The following is a 23244-nucleotide window of genomic DNA, read 5'->3' as shown; positions in this document are numbered from 1 at the left end:
AAACAGCTCAGTTATATATTCATAAATGTTAGTTTCTCAATCCCCGACCAGTTTTTCGTGCCTTTAAAAAAGATTTAGAAATCTACATTAAAACACTCTCTACCTCTAAAACGATGATGCTGTGTTCCAAATTTAAGTTATTTACTGAAATTGAGTGAGCCTATGGCTTTGCACTGTGTATTATATATATATATATATATATATATATATATATATATATATATATATATATATATATATATATATATATATTGCATTTATTTTAGTTACTTTGAATTTACAAACCGCTGGCGCTGTTTTGTACTGTTTTTGTACTTATTTTGATTATTGTTTCTCGACTGTTTGTAAATGTTGAAATTCATAAAAATAAAGGTTTAAAAAAAGACAAGAAAAAAATAAAATTAAATAAAAAAATGTGATCAAGAAACAAGATATACTAACTCCTCATTTTTAAATGTTGCAATAAAAAAATAGATTTTACTATCAAAAATCATTAAGATTTAATAACTCACAAAACATTACATCGATTCCCAATTACGGTACTGTATCGGTTGAAATGTCAATGCTACCCATTCCTAGTTTTAACCCTATCACTTTTTTACTTTATTTCTGCTAAATTACACTTGTGTGTTATATATTCCTGACTGTGTCCTCAAATGATTTATTAAAGGCCTACTGAAATCCACTACTACTGACCATGCAGTCTGGTAGTTTACACATCAATGATGAAATATTAACATTGCAACACATGCCAATACGGCCGGTTTAGTTTACTAAATTACAATTTTTAATTTCCCGCGGAGATTCTTGTTGAAAACGTCGTGGAATGATGACGCGTGCGCGTGACGTCTCGAGTTGGAGGGGACATATTAGCGCAGCACCACTTGCGGCTAAAAGTAGTCTCTTTTCATCGCGCAATTACACAGTATTCTGGACATCTGTGTTGCTGAATCTTTTGCAATTTGTTCAATTAATAATGGAGAAGTCGAAGTAGAAATATGGAGTTGGGAAGCTTTAGCCTTTAGCCACACAAACACACGGTGATTCCTTGTTTAAAATTCCCGGAGGTGAAGCTTTACTATGGATCAGAGCGGTCAAGCGAACATGGATCCCGACCACTTGTCAACCGGCAGATTTTGGTGAGAAAATTGCGCCATCCATGCAGCTGCCGTGACTTCCCTCAGACACTGGCGTCAACACACCCGTGGACACACCCCTCCGACTACCAGGTACTATTTAACTCACTAAAACACTAGCAACACAATAGAAAGATAAGGGATTTCCCGGAATTATCCTAGTAAATGTGTCTAAAAACATCTGAATCGCTTCCAATGCAATCGCCTTATTTTTTTTTACCTTTTTTTTTTTTCTAGTCCTTCGCTATCAATATCCTCAGCCACGAATCTTTCATCCTCGCTCAAATTAATGAGGAAATTGTCGTTTTCTCGGTCAGAATAGCTCTTGCTGCTGGAGGCTCACATTATAAACAATTTGTGGACGTGAGGAGCCCTCACCATTGTGACGTCATCGTCTGCTACTTCCGGTAAAGGCAAGGCTTTTTTATTAGCGACCAAAAGTTGCAAACTTTATCGTGGATGTTCTCTACTAAATCCTTTCAGCAAAAATATGGCAATATCGCGAAATGATCAAGTATGACACATAGAATGGACCTGCTATCCCCGTTTGAATAAGAAAATCTCATTTCAGTAGGCCTTTAACTCCAGTCACAATTCCTTACTTGGCCCATTCCTATTTAATGATTTTAAATTAGCATAAACATTTAGAGAGAGTCAACTACCAATTAATATTACTGTACTCACAAATTTCGTACTGTTAGCCTTTTGAAAGCAAAGTTATTTTATAGTTAGTCAAAATAAGTACATTTTTGTTTAAAAAAAATATCGACGTTGAATAATGACTGCCCCTCTGCAGCCACCGTAGTGTTTACTTTTTTTTTTTAAACTCGTTTCCGCTTCCGGTACGACGCTACGCGAACCCAAGTCTTTCTCGCTGCTCAATGGCGGAATATTCCAGTGTAAAATCAACCAAACTGGTTCTAAAAGGTTTAAATAAAGGGTGAGTGTGTCGCCTAAGTAGGTAAATAAATTAGAGTAAGGTAGAATTATATCCGTGAGTCGTAAACTAGTTTTTTTCTAGCTGCGCTAAAGCTAATGCTAAATATCGAACGGTGTACATAAACACTGCTCTTCATATATATATATATATATATATATTTATATATATATATATATATATATATATAGTAAGTGCTTCCCAGATTTAATGCAAAAACGTTAACATTTAATAAATTTAAGGGCAACTGCAGTCTTGACCGGGTCATTGTTAATTTATTATAAATACACTTTTGAATGAACTACGGCGTAATTAAGGGTACTCCTAAATCCAAACTGACCATCCATTAATTTCTACCGCTTGTCCCTTACGGGGTCACGAGGGTGCTCAGCTGCAAACGGGCGGAAAGCGGCGTACACCCTGGACAAGTCGCCACCTCAATGCAGGGCCAACACAGATAGACATGTACAGTTTAATGTTTAACAAGCACATTATAATTTAACATCGGTAAGCACATTACTTTGTGCATTTTCAGGCAAATGTGATTTATTTCGGAAGTAAATGCCTACTGAAATGAGATGTTCTTATTTAAACGGGGATAGCAGGTCCATTCTTTGTGTCATACTTGATCATTATTGCGATATTGCCATATTTTTGCTGAAAGGATTTAGTAGAGAACATCGACGATAAAGTTTGCAACTTTTGGTGCTGATAAAAAAGCCTTGCCTGTACCGGAAGTAGCAGACGATATGCGTGTGACGTCACGGGTTGTGGAGCTCCTTACATCTTAACATTGTTTACAATCATGGCCACCAGCAGCGAGAGCGATTCGGACCGAGAAAGCGACAATTTCCTCATTAATTTGAGCGAGGATGAAAGATTTGTGGATGAGGAAAGTGAGAGTGAAGGACTCGAAAAAATAAAAGACTACAGTGGGAGCGATTCAGATGTTATTAGACAAATGTATTAGGATAATTCTGGAAAATCCCTTATCTGCTCATTGTGTTACTGGTGTTTCTTCAGCACCAGTCAAGGGGTGGTGGCGATGCCCATCTCTGCCCTTCGCAAGGGACCCTCTTCGAAACACGATCTTTCGAAATGATCGCTGCATAATAAACTGTAGTTTGTGTATGTGGTCCAATCCAACCGTGTTTGCTTGACCGCTCTGTTCCATAGTAAAGCTTCACCGTCATCTTTCGGGAATATAAACAATGAAACACCGGCTGTGTTTGTGTTGCTAAAGCCGGCCGCAATACACCGCTTCCCACCTACAGCTTTCTTCTTTGACGTCTCCATCGTTCATTGAACAAATTGCAAAAGATTAAGCAACACAGAAGTCCATAATACTGTGGAATTATGCGATGAAAACAGATGACTTACAGCTGGAAACGGTGCTGGAACAAAATGTCCTCTACAATGCGTGACGTCACGCGCATGCGTCATCATACTGTAACGTTTTAGCATTATAATTCCGCGTGAAATTTAAAATTGCAATTCAGTAAACTAAACTGGCCGTTTTGGCATGTGTTGCAATGTTAATATTTCATCATTGATATATAAACTATCAGACTGCGTGGTCGGTAGTAGTGGGTTTCAGTAGGCCTTTAAAGCATGTTTCAATTTCAGAAATACTGACAAAGCAATTAAAATGTAAGCACCATAACTACAAATACTGTATATTTAAAGGGAATCGTTTGCCACTTGCTCACAGTTACATTTTTCACCACTGGCTATTTTATTTTACCATTGGTGGTTCAACAAGATGTTTTATTAAAATGCCAACATTTATATTGAATTATCCAATTATATTTAATAAAAATTGCGAGGAATGTGTTTGTTGTTTAGGCTGTACATGGAACGTGTGCACATACACGAAAGTAGTCCCTGGGAAGCAACCAACACTTTGCAGTCTTGTTATGATAGAATTTACAGTACATCCAATGATAGCTTATGTTATCTCTCCAAATTGCTATCATTAGTTGGCGACATAAAAAGCTAATGCACGTGTTCCGCATAGGCATATTGTGTGTTCTATTTACTTTGGAAGTGGAACCTTAGAATGACGTCACAGAGTGACTGTATTGTCAGTGTTCCAGTTTCAAGGACGGAAATTAGGATGGCCACATCCACTAAAGTTATTTTTGCGCTTGCCTTGTCTGAATACAAAGAACTTCTGGCAAAATATGCACTCTTTTTGCAACCTGGAAACCTAGGGATGAAGAGGAAACGGACGCTATTGCTAGCGATGTAGAATGTATATGCCACATGAAATAAAATTAAGTTTACACTACTGTGTAAACTGTGATGTAACAGTGTTAAATATAAAATATAATTCACTTCACTGTAACATTACCATATATAAAAGTGTAACAATACATTGTATATGGCTGATTTAGTGAGACAAAAACTAATCAGAAGTGCTGATAATGGATATTATAGTAGCTTATAATTAGAGATGTCCGATAATGGCTTTTTTGCCGATATTCCGATATTGTCTAAGTCTTAATTACCGATTCCGATATTAACCGATACGATATATACAGTCGTGGAATTAACACATTATTATTTCAAATTTTGTTGTGATGCCCTGCTGGATGCATTAAACAATGTATCAAGGTTTTTTCCCAAATAAATCAACTCAAGTTATGGGAAAAAATACCAACATGGCACTGCCATATTTATTATTGAAGTCACCAAAGTGCATAATTTTTTTTTAACATACCTGTAAACAGCAGCTTGGAATTTGGGACATGCTCTCCCTGAGAGAACATGAGGAGATTGGTTTGGGGGCGTGGGGGTGTAGGGGCTAGCGGGGGGTGTATATTTTGGCCCCGGAAGAGTTAGTGCTGCAAGGGTTTCTGGGTATTTGTTCTGTTGTGTCACGGTGCGGATGTCCTCCCGAAATATGTTTGTCATTCTTGTTTGCTGTGGGTTCACCGTGTGGCGCATATTTGTAACAGTGTTAAAGTTGTTTATACGGGCACCCTCAGTGTGACCTGTATGGCTGTTGACCAAGTATGCCTTGCATTCACTTGTGTGTGTAAAAAGCCGTAGATGTTATGAGATTGGGCCGGCACGCAGCTCTGTACTTCTCCCTACGTCCGTGTACCACTCCGTGCAGCGGCTTTTTAAAAAGTCATAAATTTTACTTTTTGAAACCGACACCGATATTACATTTTAAAGCATTTATCGGCCGATAATATCGACAGTCCGATATTATCAGACATCTCTACTTAAAATGTTTACATTCAGCAGAGAAGCCATCTTTGAAGCCAACTCGAGGTTGGTGAGAATGCTCCCTCTTTCCAAGTTGGAAATCCAACCTCCAGAGGCCTTCCAGTTGAAATTCCGACTTCCCACTACAAATGGAATGCACCAATAGCTGTGTCATTACGTGCTGGACACTGTAAGAGGGTGGGAAACAATGCTTGAAACACAAGAGAAAGTTAGTGCTCTCTAGGCATCCACATATAGGTTGCAAACAGCCCCTTCAATCAAAAACCTTCAACTGCTGTTATTTGTGGTATTTTTTATGGTATTCTATACATACATACAATTACCAATAAGATGTTGTGAACTCTATCTTTAAATGTGTGTGTCTTCACTCTTTTTCCGTCCTACTATTAACAGGAAAAAGAAGAAACACAAAGACAGGAAGAGAAAAGGAGAAGATGAAGAATCCAAACCTGATGTGGTTGGTATGTGCACTCCATCCCTATTAATGCATTACTTTCATAATTATAATCAGAAATACTTCAATAATCCCCAAAGGAAAATTAAGAAAGTATCCAGTTTTGTTTTTAATGCAGATTATTTCGTTTCACCAGGTGGTTGGTGGGCCGTCCGGCATTTTGGCGATATCAACGGTATGGTCGCCATAGAGATGCACAACAACTCATACATCCACGCCTTGGACACTGGTCTCTTCACTGTGGGCGCGCCACACAATGGTCAGTAAAAAACACGTGAGATCAGTCTCTTCTCTGATTAGCCACACAAATGTAATCAGGAAGTACCGTCATTTTCGGAGTATAAGTCGCTCCGAAGTATAAATCGCACCTGCCGAAAATGCATAATAAAGAAGGAAAAAAACATATATAGGCAAGGCAACTTTATTTGTATAGCACTTTTCATACACAAGGCAGACTCAAAGTGCTTCGCAGACAACAAAGTGAAATGAAAGAAAATAAAAGCAAAATTAAAATGCAGACAATAAAAATAAAAACAGTGCGGACGTTAAAAGTTAAAAGATTTAGCTGAAAGTTTTCAGTCTACTTTTAAAAGAAGTCAGAGTTGGGGAAAGTCTAACATCTTCAGGAAGTTTATTCCAGTTCAATTGGAGTATAAGTCGCATTTTTTGGGGAAATGTATTTGATAAAACCCAACACCAAAAATAGACATTTGAAAGGCAATTTAAAATAAACAAAGAATAGTGAACAACAGGCTGAATAAGTGTACGTTATATGAAGCATAAATAACCAACTGAGAAGGTGACTGGTATGTTAACGTAACATATTATGGTAAGAGTCATTTAAATAACTATAACATATGGAACATGCTATACGTTTACCAAACAATCTGTCACTCCTAATTGCTAAATCCGATGAAATCTTATACGTCTAGTCCCTTACATGAATGAGCTAAATAATATTATTTGATATTTTACGTTAATGTGTTAATAATTTCACACATAAGTCGCTCCTGAGTATAAGTCGCACCCCCGGCCAAATTATGAAAAAAACTGCGATTTATAGTCCGAAAAATACGGTACCTTTGCTGTTGTTAGTAACGAGCCTAAGAGTGCTGATAGATACAGAATATTGCAAAATTGCGCTTTGGTGATAGCTTTAACATAAAAAAATAGCCCGGCGCACCATGAAGGCGAAAGAAATGTTGAGCAAAGTATGACAACATGCTGAACAAAAGATGTGTTCACTAAGCCGGTGTTTTCATCATTAAACTACTTGCAGCTGAATAAGGAAAATAAGTAGTTTAAATCTAACGAGTGTGCAATGTCATTAGGGATAAGCATGAAACCTGGTACTTTTTGGCCCAGACTGAATCCCGCCGGTCCTACCAAATCACATAAAATCAAACAGTGCCATGTTACAGTACCGTTATGTGCAGTTGCTGACTCTGTCGACTCTAACTCGGAATGTAGCGATAAACGGTATTAATGATAACCACAGTAAACCTTCTGAATGTTAATAATAATTACCATTTTAAACTAAAATGATCGAACAATCTTGATTGGTAACTGCACTTTGATAAACTCACACACTGACTGTAGATGGGTCACTAGCTTGAACACAAACATGAAAAAAGGAGGCATTTAACCTAATACCCCATAAGAAATTACATACTTCAATCCAAACTTATAGAAACACATTGCTGTTTGAACAACTAAGCTATTCAATTGTGTACATTAAACCTACAAGACCACAGAATGATTGATCTGAGAATGACAAGAGGAAGGAGGTTTCATGGTGCGTTCAAGGACAACCAATTAGTGGTACACCCACCAGAAAAAATACATAGTGTTATATTTTTTTGCAACGTCCTTTTCCTTGAAATAAATGTCAAAGTGCTCCAGTACAAACCCATATTAAAGACAATAAACGTATAGCCATTAAAATAGATTACATAATAAGACTATAACACTATCAGTGAAGCATAAAAAAACACAAAACATGCAAAAAAGTGGCTTTTTTAACAGTGTGTATTTTTTTTTCATTTATTTAAGAAAATCTTAGTATTTCAGTGTGTGTATAAGTACTTTTTGAGCACATTCAACAATATTGCAATTAAAATAACCGTGATATAAAAATGTTCATATCGTCACATCCTCAACAATGACTCTTGGCCATCACTCCAGCAGCACTGAGAGCGCACTCGACCAAACTTCCTCTAGGCATCGCTCCATTTTTTAACGCTAACAAAGAAATTGACTTAGAAATGTAATAATAAAACAAGTTACATGAGTTATCGTATTTGGTTCATTTTTAAATTTTCCCCCCAAAAATTATATTTTATCATCAATTCATATTTATTAACACACACAAAAGCTACTGAAAATTGGTACCGTTTCCTTAGTACCGGGAATTAGCGCCGTATTGGTTGAAATGTGAAAGGTACTCATCCCTAAGTATGCTACAACCTTCAAATTCCAAGTGACATCTTTTGGATGATTTTTATTTATTGGATGCAAACAGAGGCACCTTTGTAGAGGTTATATGATAAAATTGTTTCCCCGGTGTATTTTGATGACAATCGTGCCGCACAAGAAAGGAGAGAGTCTAATTACGTTGCAAAGCCACACACCTTTTGAACACCTTTTTTCAAACCTCATCTACATTTTAAATTTGACTATTACCATAGTTTTTTTTTTTTACTGTGACTTGAAGGAGATTAAAAATATATAGTTTTATGTTTAAGACCTGGGGCATGTGGAGAGGGGCGGGGGTAAGCAGTAAGTGCAGACGTCAGAGCGACGGAAAAGGGTTGAGTTGAGGGCAAGGACAGCGAGTGTATCCGCCGTTTTTTCCACACTGCCTGGGGGCACATCCGAGGGAGCGCTTCGTTTTAATAGCGGAGCGCACTCCCCGACAATTAATTCTGCCCACGTTTAATCAGAAGCAGCGAGCAGTCCGCGGAGATTGAAACACCCCCAATTCCCCGAGTGGCTCCCCTCATCCTCTGCGTGGACATATAAGCTCGTTTCTGGGAGATGAAAGAGGACACGAGCCAGCCTTTGGAGAAGGAGAGAGATGAGATATTTCAAATGGTCACGCGCGCTCACAGAGTTAACACTCTGTTTATCTGCCTCGTAAAACCTTTTATTAAGTGCACTGGCAATGTTTCAAGTCACATTTTTACTTTCTTAACAGTTTTACAAGTGTAAAACAGTGTTAACACATCAATAAAATAATGCAAATTTAATGATAAAGAAGGAATACGGGCCGGCTCAGTGAATGATGACTGAAAAGCAACACAAAGCAGTGCCTTAATGTCTGAGCGGTGGTGGTGAACGAGACCTTCGTGAGCCCAGGGCAGGCTTTGCAATATTAATAACAAGAAAGCAGGTATTGGCTAAAATTATGCACACTTTAATAACAATACAAGATTTGTTACCCTTTAAAAATTTTCATTTTAAGTCACACTGTTTCCACATGTGCAGAATTTCATAGTTAGCGGCACTCTATTGTCGTCAGGGCTGCAGCTACCAATTATTTTAGTTTTCGAGTAATCTTATCAAATCATTTGTTTGAATTATTGAGTAACCAAATAAAAGACACTGTCGAGCCTCAATGTATCTTTTAGGGAAAATAGTCTAAATAAACAAGAATTTTTCTCATGACCTTTATTTTCCTCTTCTTATAAATTCACATAACATTGAAATTGCACTTTTACTAATGGAATATCACGACAAGGGACGGCGTGGCGCAGTGGTAGAGTGGCCGTGCGCAACCCGAGGGTCCCTGGTTCAATCCCCACCTAGTACAAACCTCGTCACGTCCGTTGTGTCCTGAACAAGACACTTCACCCTTGCTCCTGATGGGTGCTGGTCAGCGCCTTGCATGGCAGCTCCCTCCATCAGTGTGTGAATGTGTGTGTGAATGGGTAAATGTGGAAGTAGTGTCAAAGCGCTTTGAGTACCTTGAAGGTAGAAAAGCGCTATACAAGTACAACCCATTTATCATTTATTTATTTAACATGTTACTTGTCCAGGGTGTACCCCGCCTTCCGCCCGATTGTAGCTGAGATAGGCGCCAGCGCCCCCCGCGACCCCGAAAGGGAATAAGCGGTAGAAAATGGATGGATGGATGTTACTTATATCAACCAAAACACTGTGTAGCCTAAAACCAGGTAGTAGATGTTAAAGAACCAAACTAAACAAAGAGACTCTCTGATAAAGTATAATGAATTGAGTGAGAAACTGTTGAACAGATTTGAGAAGGCATTACTTAGAAGGGTGATTGACTTTTGGACAAACAAATTGCTAGCATTATGCTAACATGTGTTTGTATAAAACATTTGTCAAGTGAAACGTTCGAGATGGAAAATATTCACAGCGCTTCACTTTTTCCACATTTATGTTATGTTACAGCCTTATTCCAAAATGGAATAAGTTCATTTTTGTCCTCAAAATTCTACACTACTTCCAAGGACCCTGTGGCTAATTTTTCTTCATTTTTCTTCATTAACCGCCATAACGTTTTGTGTTTATTCGTTTTCATAAAACACAAGCAGAGGCACTGAAAAGGTGTGTTATTGTTTGTGCTATGGCGCCATCTTTTGGAGGAGTTTACTCTCTACAGGTGTCGCAGGTTCATAATGTAATTCCTATTTTACTCTCTTGAATCAGAAGTAAAACCGTCCAAATTGTGTCTGCTTGAAAGTATTCTTTAGTCATCACGTCAAGCAACGTTTTTAAGTTTTACAATGTAATTAAATAGTTCATACTTACTAAACCGTCCCATGTGTGATGTCTGTCTTAAGTGTTTTCATGCATATTTGTATGTGCTGTCATATGTAATGAAGCTAGCGTCGTTATCATTAGCTAATATGCTAATACGTTTACAAGTGGCTGTCTTAGTATTATTAACCTAAAAAAGCATCCTTATGTATTGTTTTGAAAAATCCTCAGTAAATTCACCAAAACGTCACCGTGGAGTTATTGAGTCTGTTTAGCTGATTGGAGTGATAGCTTCTGTAGCTAGCAGGTCCGTGACGACGACGACTTCTGTTTTGTTTGATCTTCCGTTTTACCACCATGTTACAGGCAATGTTTTGAAACAATTAAAGGCCTACTGAAATGAGATTTTCTTATTTAAACGGGGATAGCAGGTCCATTCTATGTGTCGTACTTGATCATTTCACGATATTGCCATATTTTTGCTGAAAGGATTTAGTAGAGAACATCGACGATCAAGTTTGCAATTTTTGGTGCTGATAAAAAAGCCTTGCCTGTACCGGAAGTAGCAGACGATGACGTCACAAGGGTGAGGGTTCCTCACGTCCTCACATTGTTTATAATGGGAGCCTCCAGCAGCCAAAGCTATTCGGACCAAGAAAACGAGAATTTCCCCATTAATTTGAGCGAGAATGAAAGATTCATGGATGAGGATATTGATAGCGAAAGACTAGGAAAAAAAAAAAGTAAAAAAAAAAAAAAGGTGATTGCATTGGGAGTGATTCAGATGTTTTTAGACACATTTACTAGGATAATTCTGGGAAATCCCTTATCTTTCTTTTGTGTTGCTAGTGTTTTAGTGAGATTAAATAGTACCTAATAGTCGGAGGGGTGTGTCCATGGGTGTCTTGACGCCAGTCTCTGAAGGAAGTCGACGGCAGCTGCATGGACGGCGCAAGCTCAGCTGATCTCCAGTAAGAGGCGAGTTTTTACCACAATTTTCTCACCGAAACCTGCCGGTTGACAAGTGGTCGGGAACCATGTTCGCTTGACCGCTCTGATCTATAGTAAAGCTTCACCTCCGGGAATTTTAAACAAGGAAACACCGTGTGTTTGTGTGGCTAAAGGCTACAGCTTCCCACCTCCATCTTTCTACTTTGACTTCTCCATTATTAATTAAACAAATTGCAAAAGATTCAGCAACACAAATGTCCAGAATACTGTTTAATTGCGCGATGAAAAGAGATGACTTTTAGCCGCAAATGGTGCTGGGCTAATATGTCCCCTCCAACCCGGGACGTCACGCGCACGCGTCATCATTCCGCGACGTTTTCAACAAGAAACTCCGCGGTAAATTTAAAATTGTAATTCAGTAAACTAAACCTGCCATATTGGCAAGTGTTGCAATGTTAATATTTCATCATTGATATATAAACTATCAGACTGCGTGGTTGGTAGTAGTGGGTTTCAGTAGGCCTTTAAGGTATATAAATAAACAATTAAAAATCTTTTTGTGTAAATTTCACAACGTATATATCTAAAGCTTTAGTCCGGTGCGGCTAAAACATGAAAGCATATTTATTTTTATAAAATTTTGTGGGTGCGGCTTATATGCTGGTGCGCCCCATAGTTTGGAAATACGGTACATGTGATTTGTAGTTTTTTTTTAAATAGCTAAATTCATGAAAAAACGTTTTCGTATTGTGTGTAGAACTTCAAGCACAACAATCAATATATTCCATTTTTTAATATGGTTGTAACATACCAAAATGCAGAAAAAGTGATACTCTGTGAATACTTTCCAGATCCACTGTACTTTTACCTGGTCTCTGGTTGTTTGCTGCTCTTAAAAATGCAAGATGCTTTTTGGCAATGTGCCTCTATCTTCACATTTGTCAGTTTTATTGTGAAATGCCAGCTGTGTTTGACAATGCAAACATTCCACCACGACGTCTGTCTTTTACACTTCTAAATCGCCTTCTTTGGGTCCTCTGCGCTCTATGTAACTTCTCCTTTTTTCTTTGAACCATCTTTTTTGGCACTCTGCTCTCCCCGCCACACACCAACAGGTGCACCATTCTCATGTGTGCAAAAAGTATCTTGGCATATTAGCAATAAAGCATTTAGGTTTTCAGCACCGAAGGCTTGGAGTAACCTACAATCGAATCTTCAACTTCAAACCCTTGTTACATTAAATGAGTTTCAAGCTTTCTGCGAAAGCATTGCAGTCTACCTTGTCTGTATAAACATGTGTTATGTGAGCAAGTTTCAATGTTGTAAATTTGATGTTTTATGTGTTGTTTACTCTTTTTAATGTAACCTTGCTGATGGCCTTTTGGCCACGTCACCCTTGGAAAAGAGATATTTGATCTCAAAGGGATTTTACCTGGTTTAATAAAGGCTAAATAAAAATTACCCAATAAACAAATTGTAGAGGGAAGAAAATACAAATCCAATCAGTCAATTTACTTGATGAATCGTTGTACCCTAAATGTAGAGTTCAGGGCGTTCAACAATCACAAGTATTTTTGTCTTTTTGATTAATTTTTTTTTCCAAGTTGTTTTCCACTCCAATGCTGTAGTTGGCAGTAATGAATTTTACAAAATTGTTGGTGGGCTACTGCCCCACCTAGTTGCTAGTGGACTTAAAGAGAAAAACATGTTACGTTAAATAGTTAAAGTACCGCTGATAGTCGCACACTCACTAGGTGTGGTGAAATTACCCTCTGCATTTGACCCATCCCTTTGTTTCACCCCCTGAGAGGTGAGGGAAGCAGTGAGCAGCAGCAGTGGCCGCGCTCTGGAATAATTTTGGTGATTTTAATGTATTAGTTTAGTGGAGCCCATATTTAAAACTAGGTAACTAAGAGATCAAAGCATAATATTTCAAAAACGATGTACTGGCTTAATTGTTTTTCCCAGACGATGAAGGACCCGACCCTCCTGAACAGTTCACAGCGGTCAAGCTCTCTGACAACAGGTGACAAAAATGTACAAAACCATAAACATAGCTGCAGGCTTTTACTGAATATTTGTGATCCACAATCTTTTCAGGATAGCCTTGAAGTCCGGCTACGGCAAGTACCTGGGGCTCAACTCTGACGGTTTGGTGGTGGGCCGCTCGGACGCCATCGGCGCCAGAGAGCAGTGGGAGCCTGTTTTTCAAGAAGTGAGCCTGTTTTCTTGTGCGTGTTTTAAAGTTCTTACATTATTGTAGTATTTTCAACAAATAATGAATACATTTCAGACGTCCCATAGTAGTGTATGCGGCAGTTTGGACAGTTTTAAGTGTTTTGTTAGCTTTATTGGGAACATGTTTTGTGTTTCGAGAAGGCCTGCGCAATGTATTGATTTTATTGACAAATTGAAGTTTTTGTTGCAGATGATTTAAAAAAAAAAAAAAGTTTTTCTTCTCTTGCTCAGGCATATTTTATTTCCCCCATGAGTTTCCATAGCCCTTGCCTGCCTGCTTACGTCCTTAGCAGAGATCCACAAACCTCCCAAAACATGGCTAATGCTAAGGAGAGTGTGACGTTTGTTCCTAAGAAAAGAAAAGAGTTGTCAGTAGAAATGTCTGATTATGTTTTTTTTTGCCGATATTGCGGGGTGGATATTGTAGCGTCCCGGAATAGTTAGTGCTGCAAGGGGTTCTGAGTATTTGTTCTGTTGTGTTTATGTTGTGTTACGGTGCGGATGTTCTCCCGAAATGTGTTTGTCATACTTGTTTGGTGTGGGTACACAGTGTGGCGCATATTTGTAACAGTGTTGAAGTTGTTTATAAGGCCACCCTCAGTGTGACCTGTATGGCTGTTGACCAAGTATGCCTTGCAATCACTTGTGTATGTGAAAAACCGTAGATATTATGTGGTTGGGCCGACACGTAAAGGCAGTGCCTTTAAGGTATGCCCCCAATGTTGTTGTCTTGGTAGAAATCGGGAGAATGGTTGGCCCGGGACATTTTCGGGAGGCGCACTGAAATTCGGGACTCTCCCGGGAAGATCGTGAGGGTTGGCAAGCATGACTGGTCTGTACTTCCGCCTACGTCCGTGTACCACTCCGTACAGCGGCGTTTTAAAAAGTCATGAATTATACTTTTTTAAACCGATACCGATAATTTCAAATATTACATTTTAAAGCATTTATCGGCCGATAATATCGGCAGTCTGATATTATCGGGCATCTCTAGTTGTTAGTGCTTTAGATTTGCAGCAGCAGATGTGCAACAAGTAACTGCACGCTGCAAAGTTTATTTTAAAAAGGCAGCAGCAAAACAAACTAATTCCTAAGAAGCAGCTTACTGTACTGTGGCGAAATCATTTACAGAAGGTACTACTACAAGAAAGAAGAACAATGCACAGCGATCACTAAAGCAGTCGCTGTGCACTTCCAAAACATAGACAGTTGGTACGCACGTGTGCTGCTGCAAAACTCTCGTGGAATTGTAACGCATTTAATCATCAATATGGTTTTATATTACATGTGCAATGAAGTGTACATTGTCTTTAACATCAATACATACGTACAAGGAGCCCAGGATACTCCATGGTCATGCCAGCGTTTATCCATTACTAAAAATATTGAGCCATCTCAATGTTTACTTGATTACGAATACTACATTTTTATTTTACAGTAGTGTTTTATTCAAAACATACGTTTTAAATGTGCACTTTATTGATCTGAAGGATTTGTTTTACTATTTAATGATTATTGGTATCTTTATTGATTTATTGGAGTTTATTTATTTACATGCAATGTGAAGTGCTACAATTTTATATATAGAAGTATTTTTTTCAAGACAGAAATATTATGTTTGCACTTTTTAATCTCAATGTTGGAGATTATTTTTTATTTTAATGCATATTTGTTTAGATACATATATTCAATAATAAGTATTGCCTATAAGAGGAAGATTTCAATTTAGGTATTTATATCTGGTCTAAAAAGAACAACATTATACAATTAGAATTTTGCTAAAAGTAAAATGCATTGCAAACTACTAGTTTTTGATCAATTACATGCAAAGTTTGTTTGAATTACATCTGTCATTTGTATTAATTGGTCTCTTTAAAAGGTAGGGGGAAATCTTAAGTTGATATAGCCATTTTGCACAGGCCAAGGGGCTGTGGGGTTAGTTAGAGACCAGGAAAAACAGCTCAAGCAAAGCATAAATCTTGACATAGGACGATTGTTGGGGCTTTTTGGATGTTTTTACTGTGTCATGGGCATAGTAGAGGACATCTCGTTGACTCCATTGTTATTTTTGATTGGTACTTTTATTAGTAGATTGCACAGTTCAGTACATATTCTGTACAATTGACCACTAAATGGTAACACCCGAATAAGTGTTTCAACTTGTTTAAGTCGGGGTCCACGTTAATCAATTTAACTGCCTTATTTTACGTTTATTTACGAGTTAGAATGCATAAAAAGGAAAAACATTTGTGCTGTCTTACCTAGGGATTGGGAATAATGGTAAAAATTAAAAAAAAATAAATGCAGTTCCCCTTTATGGAGTAGGACAGGATGTTTGCAACACTACCATAGCCATGTGAGCTAAAGTCCTAACAGCAACATCATGCTGGGTTAGCTTATTCACTAAAGAAAAGCAAAAGTTACACAGAGCTAAAATAATTCAACTGGGAATGACGCAATGTGTTACCAGGTTTGTCAGCAGCCAAACCGTTTGGAAATGCTTCTATTATTATTTATATACCATCTGGCTCATCCTTTTTTTTTTTGCATAGCAGATGCACTTTAAAGTAAGCATGTTGTTCATTTTAGAATTCAGGACAGCAAAAGTATCCAACGACTTAAATGTTCTGCTAACCTGCTGTTTCTTACTGTGTTTGCAGAGCAAGATGGCGCTCTTGGCCTCCAACAGCTGCTTCATCTCCTACAGCGAGAGCGGCGACATCGAGGCCAAGAGCAAGACAGCGGGCGAGGGCGAAATGCTGAAGGTGACAAAAAACAACCACATTTTAATCTTTTGATTGCACACCGCCTCTCTCGAGATACAGAATATATATCTTTGTGACCTAGCCGCCAGGTGTCTGTATTAAACTTCTCTGTTTGTGTGCTGAATGGCGAGCAGATCAGGTCGTGTGCGGAGCAGGAGGTCAAGCGAAAAGACGACATCGCCGACGAGGACCGAGGCAACGTCAAGTCCTGTGAGGTCAATTACGTGTACGTACTTTCCTTCCTCCATACCTTTCTGCCATAAAAATATTTAATACTATGAGCTTATGATCTCCGTAGTGTATGAAATACTTTTAACTTGCACTGTTGTGTGTTTTTCCTTGGAGAAGCTGATTTCCTTCCCATTATGTCAGCTTCCTGTCAGCACACACCCACAACACGCATCGTTGACACCAAAACTGCATGAGCGGACACGTCATCACGCCCTCAAGCGTCCGCTCATCAGTCTGGTGGATCACATGCGTTTTATGCACGCCTCGTTTGCTTCACATTGCGAGTCTTCATAGGAGGGTGCAGTCCTCGTGTCGGGGAAAGACACACATATTGTAAAGGAGGACAACATGAGCACATGACTAAATATTGTTAAGATGAAAAAACATTAATGTCAGGTAAATCAAAACACAACATAGAATTATTAAGCATTAACATTTTACAACAGTTTGATTCTGAATCAAACTAATTACTGCAATATATGATATGGTATGTAAAGTTTAATGTGCAAGTAAATGTGGACATGGCAGTTGTATTTTTTATATTATTTCTGACCGATTTACTGAAGACAAGCATGTGATTTTTCCGTCTAAAGTCGGAATTCCGTCTTTTTTTAAAAATTTCCGGGGGAAAAACAGTGTCGACCAATCAACTCCGGCGTAATATTATATTACGCCGGAGTTGATTGGTGGATATGTTCCTTGTGACCAATCAGGACATCTGTTATGAATGATGACGTTATTACCGCCATTTTCCAAATGTAAACGATGTCGGTTCTCGAGAGAAAGGACGCTTCACGAGTAAAAGAAATTGATAAACATGTCCAAATACGTTTCGATGGGACTGGACGGAAAGGAAAATCACTGAAACTGTTGGGAAGAAGGAAGTTACGACTTTGTTCGGCGATTTTATTCGGAAAATCGATCGTCCCGGACAAGTTTTGTGCACGTGGTGTCATGATAATATTGACTATGGATAACGAGGTTTCAAGGCTTTGGAAGTACATGCGAAATGCCAAAAACATATGAAACAACTTGAAGCAAGGAAAACAAACTTTTCACTAGCTGGTACTTTTGGAAGTCAACCGAAAGTGAGCAAACCTTACGGACTTCAGCCTTTGTTTACATCGAGAGGGAAGATCCACCCAAACAACCCACTTCAGTTGCAGACAGGGTAGTTAATAATGAGGTAAGATAAAAAATATTTGCTTGCGATATACGCGTGTTTGTTTTAAATATTAACTAATTATTGCTTTGCGAAATATAAATGTTTTTTTCTAAACATAAAAAGCCATGTAAAAATATATTATGAAATCACAGAAATTCAAAAAGTCACATTATTGATTCCAATTAACAATTTATTTTAAATAAATTTGCATATAATACTAGAGGCAGAAGTTGGCAGTGAAATCCAAAAAATAAGCTACAAAAGCAGAGACCAAAAGGAAAATGCAGGCTGTTCAGAAATTTGCAAGGAAAGCTCATGTTATGGCTCTCCGAGCAAGTAAATGTGTGAAGTGAACTGAAGTAATGTGGTAATACTGTAAATAAACTGTAGATTATAACACTGATCAATGTGACACCTGTGGATGTGAAATGAACACAAGATGTAAATATTAGTGACTAAATACTGTTGGGACTGAACCATATACAGTGATTCATTAGGATAATTGGGGTATGTATGTTCTATTAATGATGTTTTCATGTCTTTAAACACTAAAATATTTTCTTCAAATTGTGCTTTTTTTGTTAATTTTAGCATGTTAAATTGGTGAAAAACCAGGAGCTGGCTGGGGGCCTTCGTCCCCCAGACCTCCGGATATTTTTTCAGTATTTTTCATTGTGGTCAAATCATATGCCTGAAGATTTCCTCAAAATGTACTGTATGTGGAGAACGGGTGCAATGCTTTCGGTATGCTTTGTATACTGAAATAAAAACAGAGTCAGGGGAAACAAATAGTTAATTTTTTTAAACATGCTTCATACTTAAGGAGGATCAAATGGGACGGACTGAAAAAAATTAATAGATCTTTAGCACAGAATGAAAAAAATAATTACATCTTTGGATAAATGCTTAAATGTGTCAATGCATTTTAATGTAAAATTAAATCTATTTAATGTTTTCACTACTTAATTAATTTATTTTGTTTTAATTTTTTCTCGATTTAACTATTTTTTTGCATGAAACTGTGTCAGCGCTCCATTAATTTATGTCGTCAGAGTTATTTCCGCACTTTCAGACTGGGATATCGACCACTCTTTTAACGTTTAACCAAGCAGGTGTTAAGACCCGCCCATGAGTTTGACAGATAAAATAAATTAAGCTGCCGCACCGGTTCATGAAGTAAACATTTGAATAAATACTTGAATAATTGGGCCCCAAGTGGAGGAGTTCAAGTATCTCGGAGTCTTGCTCACGAGTGAGGGAAGAGTGGATCGTGAGATCGACTGGCGAATCGGTGCGGCGTCTTCAGTAATGCGGACGATGTATGGATTCGTTGTGGTGAAGAAGGAGCTGAGCCGGAAGGCAAAGCTCTCAATTTACCGGTCGATCTACATTCCCATTTTCACCTATGGTCATGAGCTTTGGGCCATGACCGAAAGGACAAGATCACGGGTACAAGCGGCCAAGATGAGTTTCCTCCGCCGGGTGGCGGGGCTCTCCCTTAGAGATAGGGTGAGAAGCTCTGCCATCCGGGAGGAACTCAAAGTAAAGCCGCTGCTCCTCCACATCGAGAGGAGCCAGATGAGGTGGTTTGGGCATCTGGTCAGGATGCTACCTGAACGCCTCCCAAGGGTGGTGTTTAGGGCATGTCCGACTGGTAGACCCAGGACACGTTGGAAAGACTACGTCTCCCGGCTGGCCTGGGAACGCCTCAGGATCCCCCGGGAATGAGCTCGACGTAGTGGCTGAGGAGAGGAAAGTCTGGGCTTCCCTGCTTAGGCTGCTGCCCCCATGAGCCGACCTCGGATAAGCGGAAGAAGATGGATGGATGGACTTAAATAATTACCACTACATTTTAGGAAAAAAACGGTTCCATATATTAGCCGCACCGGACTGTAAGCCGCAGAATATACGTTGAGAAGCGAGTTATTTACACAGAAAGATTCTGTAAAGGTTCATCTATATACTTTAATTGTTCAAACGGTGCCTGTAACAGGGCAGTATAACGGCTGATCAAAGAAAACAGAAGTCATCGTCATGGACCCATTAGCTGCGGAAGCTAGCTCTCCAGTCAGCTAAACAGTCTCAGTAGGTCCCGTGTGACATTTTGGTGAATTTACTGAGGAATTTGTGAAACTGAAACAACACAGAAAGAATGCCATTGTAAGTTAATAATACTAACACAGACACTCGTCAAGGTGTTAGCATATTAGCTAATACTAACGACGAGATTACATCACGATAGCGTGTACAAATATGCATGAAAACACGCCTACAGACATCACACATGGGACCATTTTGTTAGTATAAATAGTTTTAGTTATATTGTTAAATTTACATACGTTGTTAAGTGATGAATGTAGAATCCATCCATCCATTTCCTACTCTTGGGGTCGCGGGGGGCACTGGTGCCTCTCTCAGCTACAATCGAACGGAAGGCCCATGCGAGTAGAAATGCTATGGACGGTTAGAAGACAGAATGGCACTTCTACTTTAAAGTTTTAAACAGCAGGAAATACTGTACTGTTAACCCAGCAGCTTCTGCAGTGAGCAAACTTGTCCAAAAGATGGCGCCGTGGCACAAACAATACCACACAATTTAAGTGTCTTTTCATGTGTTTTAAAAGCCGCAGGGTTCAAAGTGTAGGAAAAATGTTGCGATTATTGGTCTGGAATTTACGCCAATTAAATCATGAAATAAATAATATTTTTTTAATGATTAAATATAGAAATAATAATTTTTTTTAATAAATTATTTTACATCCAATTAATGACACATTTACTAACACATTCATATATTTAATTACAATTTAAATTAATTAATGACACATTTATGTAATTATTTCATCCTGTCCCATTTGACACTCCATACACACAGCTAATAGTTATTTAAAAAAAAAAATGTGCCTGTGCTTTTGAGAATTCTGCAGAGCAACAAAGCCACCACGCAAACTAACACGATCCGGAAATAAAGGAGAATAAAATGAAGAGCCATCGTTGGCTTGTAATTGATGTTATTATGTAAGCTGTTCATGTCTTGTTGAGTCATGTTTTTTTTTTTTCTATGTGACGTGACGTGATACAGGAAGAAGTTTCAGAGTTTCCAGGACCGACGTCTCAGAGTGAACGAGGACGAGTCGTCCAAGCTGAAGAAAGCGAGGCTCGACGGAAAGTTCCACGAGGCTTTGCTTGACAGGTGCCTTATATATTTGACATGAATATATATATATATATTATACATAACATGGATAACTCCCATTTAGTTGATTCAATAATGTAACAGTAAGATTGTTGTAGTTGGCAGTGGTGCATGACGGCACTTTATTATAAAAATATGGTTGTAAGATCCAATTTAGTCCGTGAACTTTTCTCCATGGTGGTTAATATTTTAGAATTTTCCAGTGATATCTAATTTTTTCATTACAGGAGGAGCAAAATGAAAGCAGACAGATATTGCAAATGAAAAATGTGCTGTCTTTTATGTAAACATTTTTTTTGTAGAATGGACCATATGTAGTCACCTGATTTTTTTTTGGAATAAACTCTTCATGGTCATGTCTTCAGTTCTTCTCCATTAAAAATCCCACTTGTCACCCATTAAAACACCATATAAGAAGCAGCTGAAATCTACCATCAGGAGTTAATCAATATACTATCAAATATTACAGTTCTAATAAACTAATATGAAAATACATCTGAAAGTTATGTGGACACTAATGTTAGTTTTGAAGCATCTGATTTCGGGCCAAATGTGCTCCAGGAACAATGTCCTCTGGTCCAGGGGTGATGTTTGTCCTTTAAAGTCCAATCAATGCATTCTATGATGTACTCAAGCGGAGCAAGATTTAGTCACGTGATGGCAAGAAAATAAAACACTTAGAAATAAATAATTGCCATTAAAGCGCATTTTTAAATACATAAAATACCTGAACTATGGAAATATGAAATATGGAATTATGTCCTAGGTATCTGTAAATACAGCTGATATTCACATTTACCTTAAAACAGGGGAGTCCAAAGTGCGGCCCGGGGGCCATTTGCGGCCCGCAGCTAATCGTTTACCGGCCCGCCACACATTCTGCAAAAATTCAAAAATTGATGGCATTGCAAAAATTGAAAAAAAAAAACTTTAAAAAAAGTAGAATGAGGTGAAATCTAATGAGAAAAAGTGGCAATGTTGACACAAAGCTGCCATGCAGGCAGTTTTGTTTTTTTTCCATTGCTCAAAAAAAAAAAAAGGACAAAACAATCTGTTATAATTAATTATTACTTAAGAATTATCACTTTAAAATGTTTTATGTGGAAAAAATATTGCGTATGTTGTGTGGTTGCCATATAAAAACATCAAAGTTTGGACAAAAGAGCATAAAAAAAAAAATAATAGTTCAAACTTAAAATCGACAGATATATCGGAAGTTGATCTTGAAAGGTAATTGTTAAAAGTAAAAAAATAACTAAAATGCATTACTTTATGAGAGGGGAACCTTTCAGATCTCAAATATATTTAGTAAGATTTTATTTAACTTTTCACTGTGATTACTCAAAAATATTAAACAATTAAAATCAATGGTGTCCTGCATTATTGATCTTTATTGGCTTTAATTGCTAAATAAAGGAATTCTCCTGAAGGAATCAATAAAGTACTATCTATCTAAATACTGCATGTTTCAGTTTTACTATAAAAAACTAAGTTGTCTTTGACAGAGAAGGCATAAAACTTTATTTGTTTTACTTTATATCAACTTCAAGTTGATATAGAGATTTACTGTAAGCATTAAATAAAAAATATTATTTTGACTTATTTTTAACATTTTAGTGACTGAGACCCTCTATGCTCCCCAGGAGCCCTAAGGATTTAAAAAAAAGTTTGGACACCCCTGCCTTAAAAGAAGCAACAATTGATCTCACATTGTAGTGCAAATAAATTACTACGGTGGCCGACGTGGCAAAAACACCTCTCGGTTTAGAAATATAGAGACGCCATTTTAAACATTCATGTCCATATTCCACGGATGTGACAACGGCATGGTTTGGCGAAGTATTATCTAAAGCAGGGGTCACCAACCATTTTGGAACCAAGAGCTACTTCTTGGGAACTGATTAATGCAAAGGGCTGCCAGTTTGATACACACTTAAATAAATTGCCAGAAATAGCCAATTTGCTCAATTTACAATTAATAAATAAATCTATATATATATTTAAAAAGGGGTATTTCTGTCTGTCATTCCGTCGTACATTTTTTTTCCTTTTACAGAAGTTTTTTTGTAGAGTATAAATGATGAAAAAAAGACTTAAATGAACGGTTTAAAAGAGGAGAAAACACGAAAAAAATGAAAAATATATTTTGAAACATAGTTTATCTTCAATTTCAACTCTTTAAAATTCAAAATTCTACTGAAAAAAATGA

The 23244-nt window shown here is 37.8% G+C and overlaps 1 protein-coding gene across 1 annotated transcript; it reads left to right on the top strand.

The window, feature by feature from the left end:
- Window positions 1-1938: 1938 nt before the first annotated feature.
- On the top strand, window positions 1939-21395 carry frg1 (FSHD region gene 1). Its single transcript, XM_061912874.1, has 9 exons — window positions 1939-2076; window positions 5704-5771; window positions 5901-6023; window positions 13409-13466; window positions 13541-13655; window positions 16339-16443; window positions 16578-16669; window positions 20922-21032; window positions 21263-21395. The coding sequence occupies exons 1-9, from the start codon at window positions 2018-2020 to the stop codon at window positions 21297-21299; spliced, it is 768 nt and encodes a 255-aa protein (XP_061768858.1). The 5' UTR covers window positions 1939-2017; the 3' UTR covers window positions 21300-21395.
- Window positions 21396-23244: the final 1849 nt, after the last annotated feature.

The sequence above is a fragment of the Nerophis ophidion genome, linkage group LG01 (genome assembly GCF_033978795.1).
Source record: "Nerophis ophidion isolate RoL-2023_Sa linkage group LG01, RoL_Noph_v1.0, whole genome shotgun sequence".
Taxonomy (NCBI): domain Eukaryota; kingdom Metazoa; phylum Chordata; class Actinopteri; order Syngnathiformes; family Syngnathidae; genus Nerophis; species Nerophis ophidion.
This window is presented reverse-complemented; position numbering and strand designations above follow the sequence as displayed.

Coding starts and splice junctions, on each gene's coding strand:
- frg1 (XM_061912874.1), top strand. CDS start 2,018: ATGGCGGAATATTCCAGTGTAAAATCAACCAAACTGGTTCTAAAAGGT. Junction 5,772..5,900: donor ATCCAAACCTGATGTGGTTG/GTATGTGCACTC, acceptor TCGTTTCACCAG/GTGGTTGGTGGGCCGTCCGG. Junction 16,444..16,577: donor GCGAGGGCGAAATGCTGAAG/GTGACAAAAAAC, acceptor AATGGCGAGCAG/ATCAGGTCGTGTGCGGAGCA.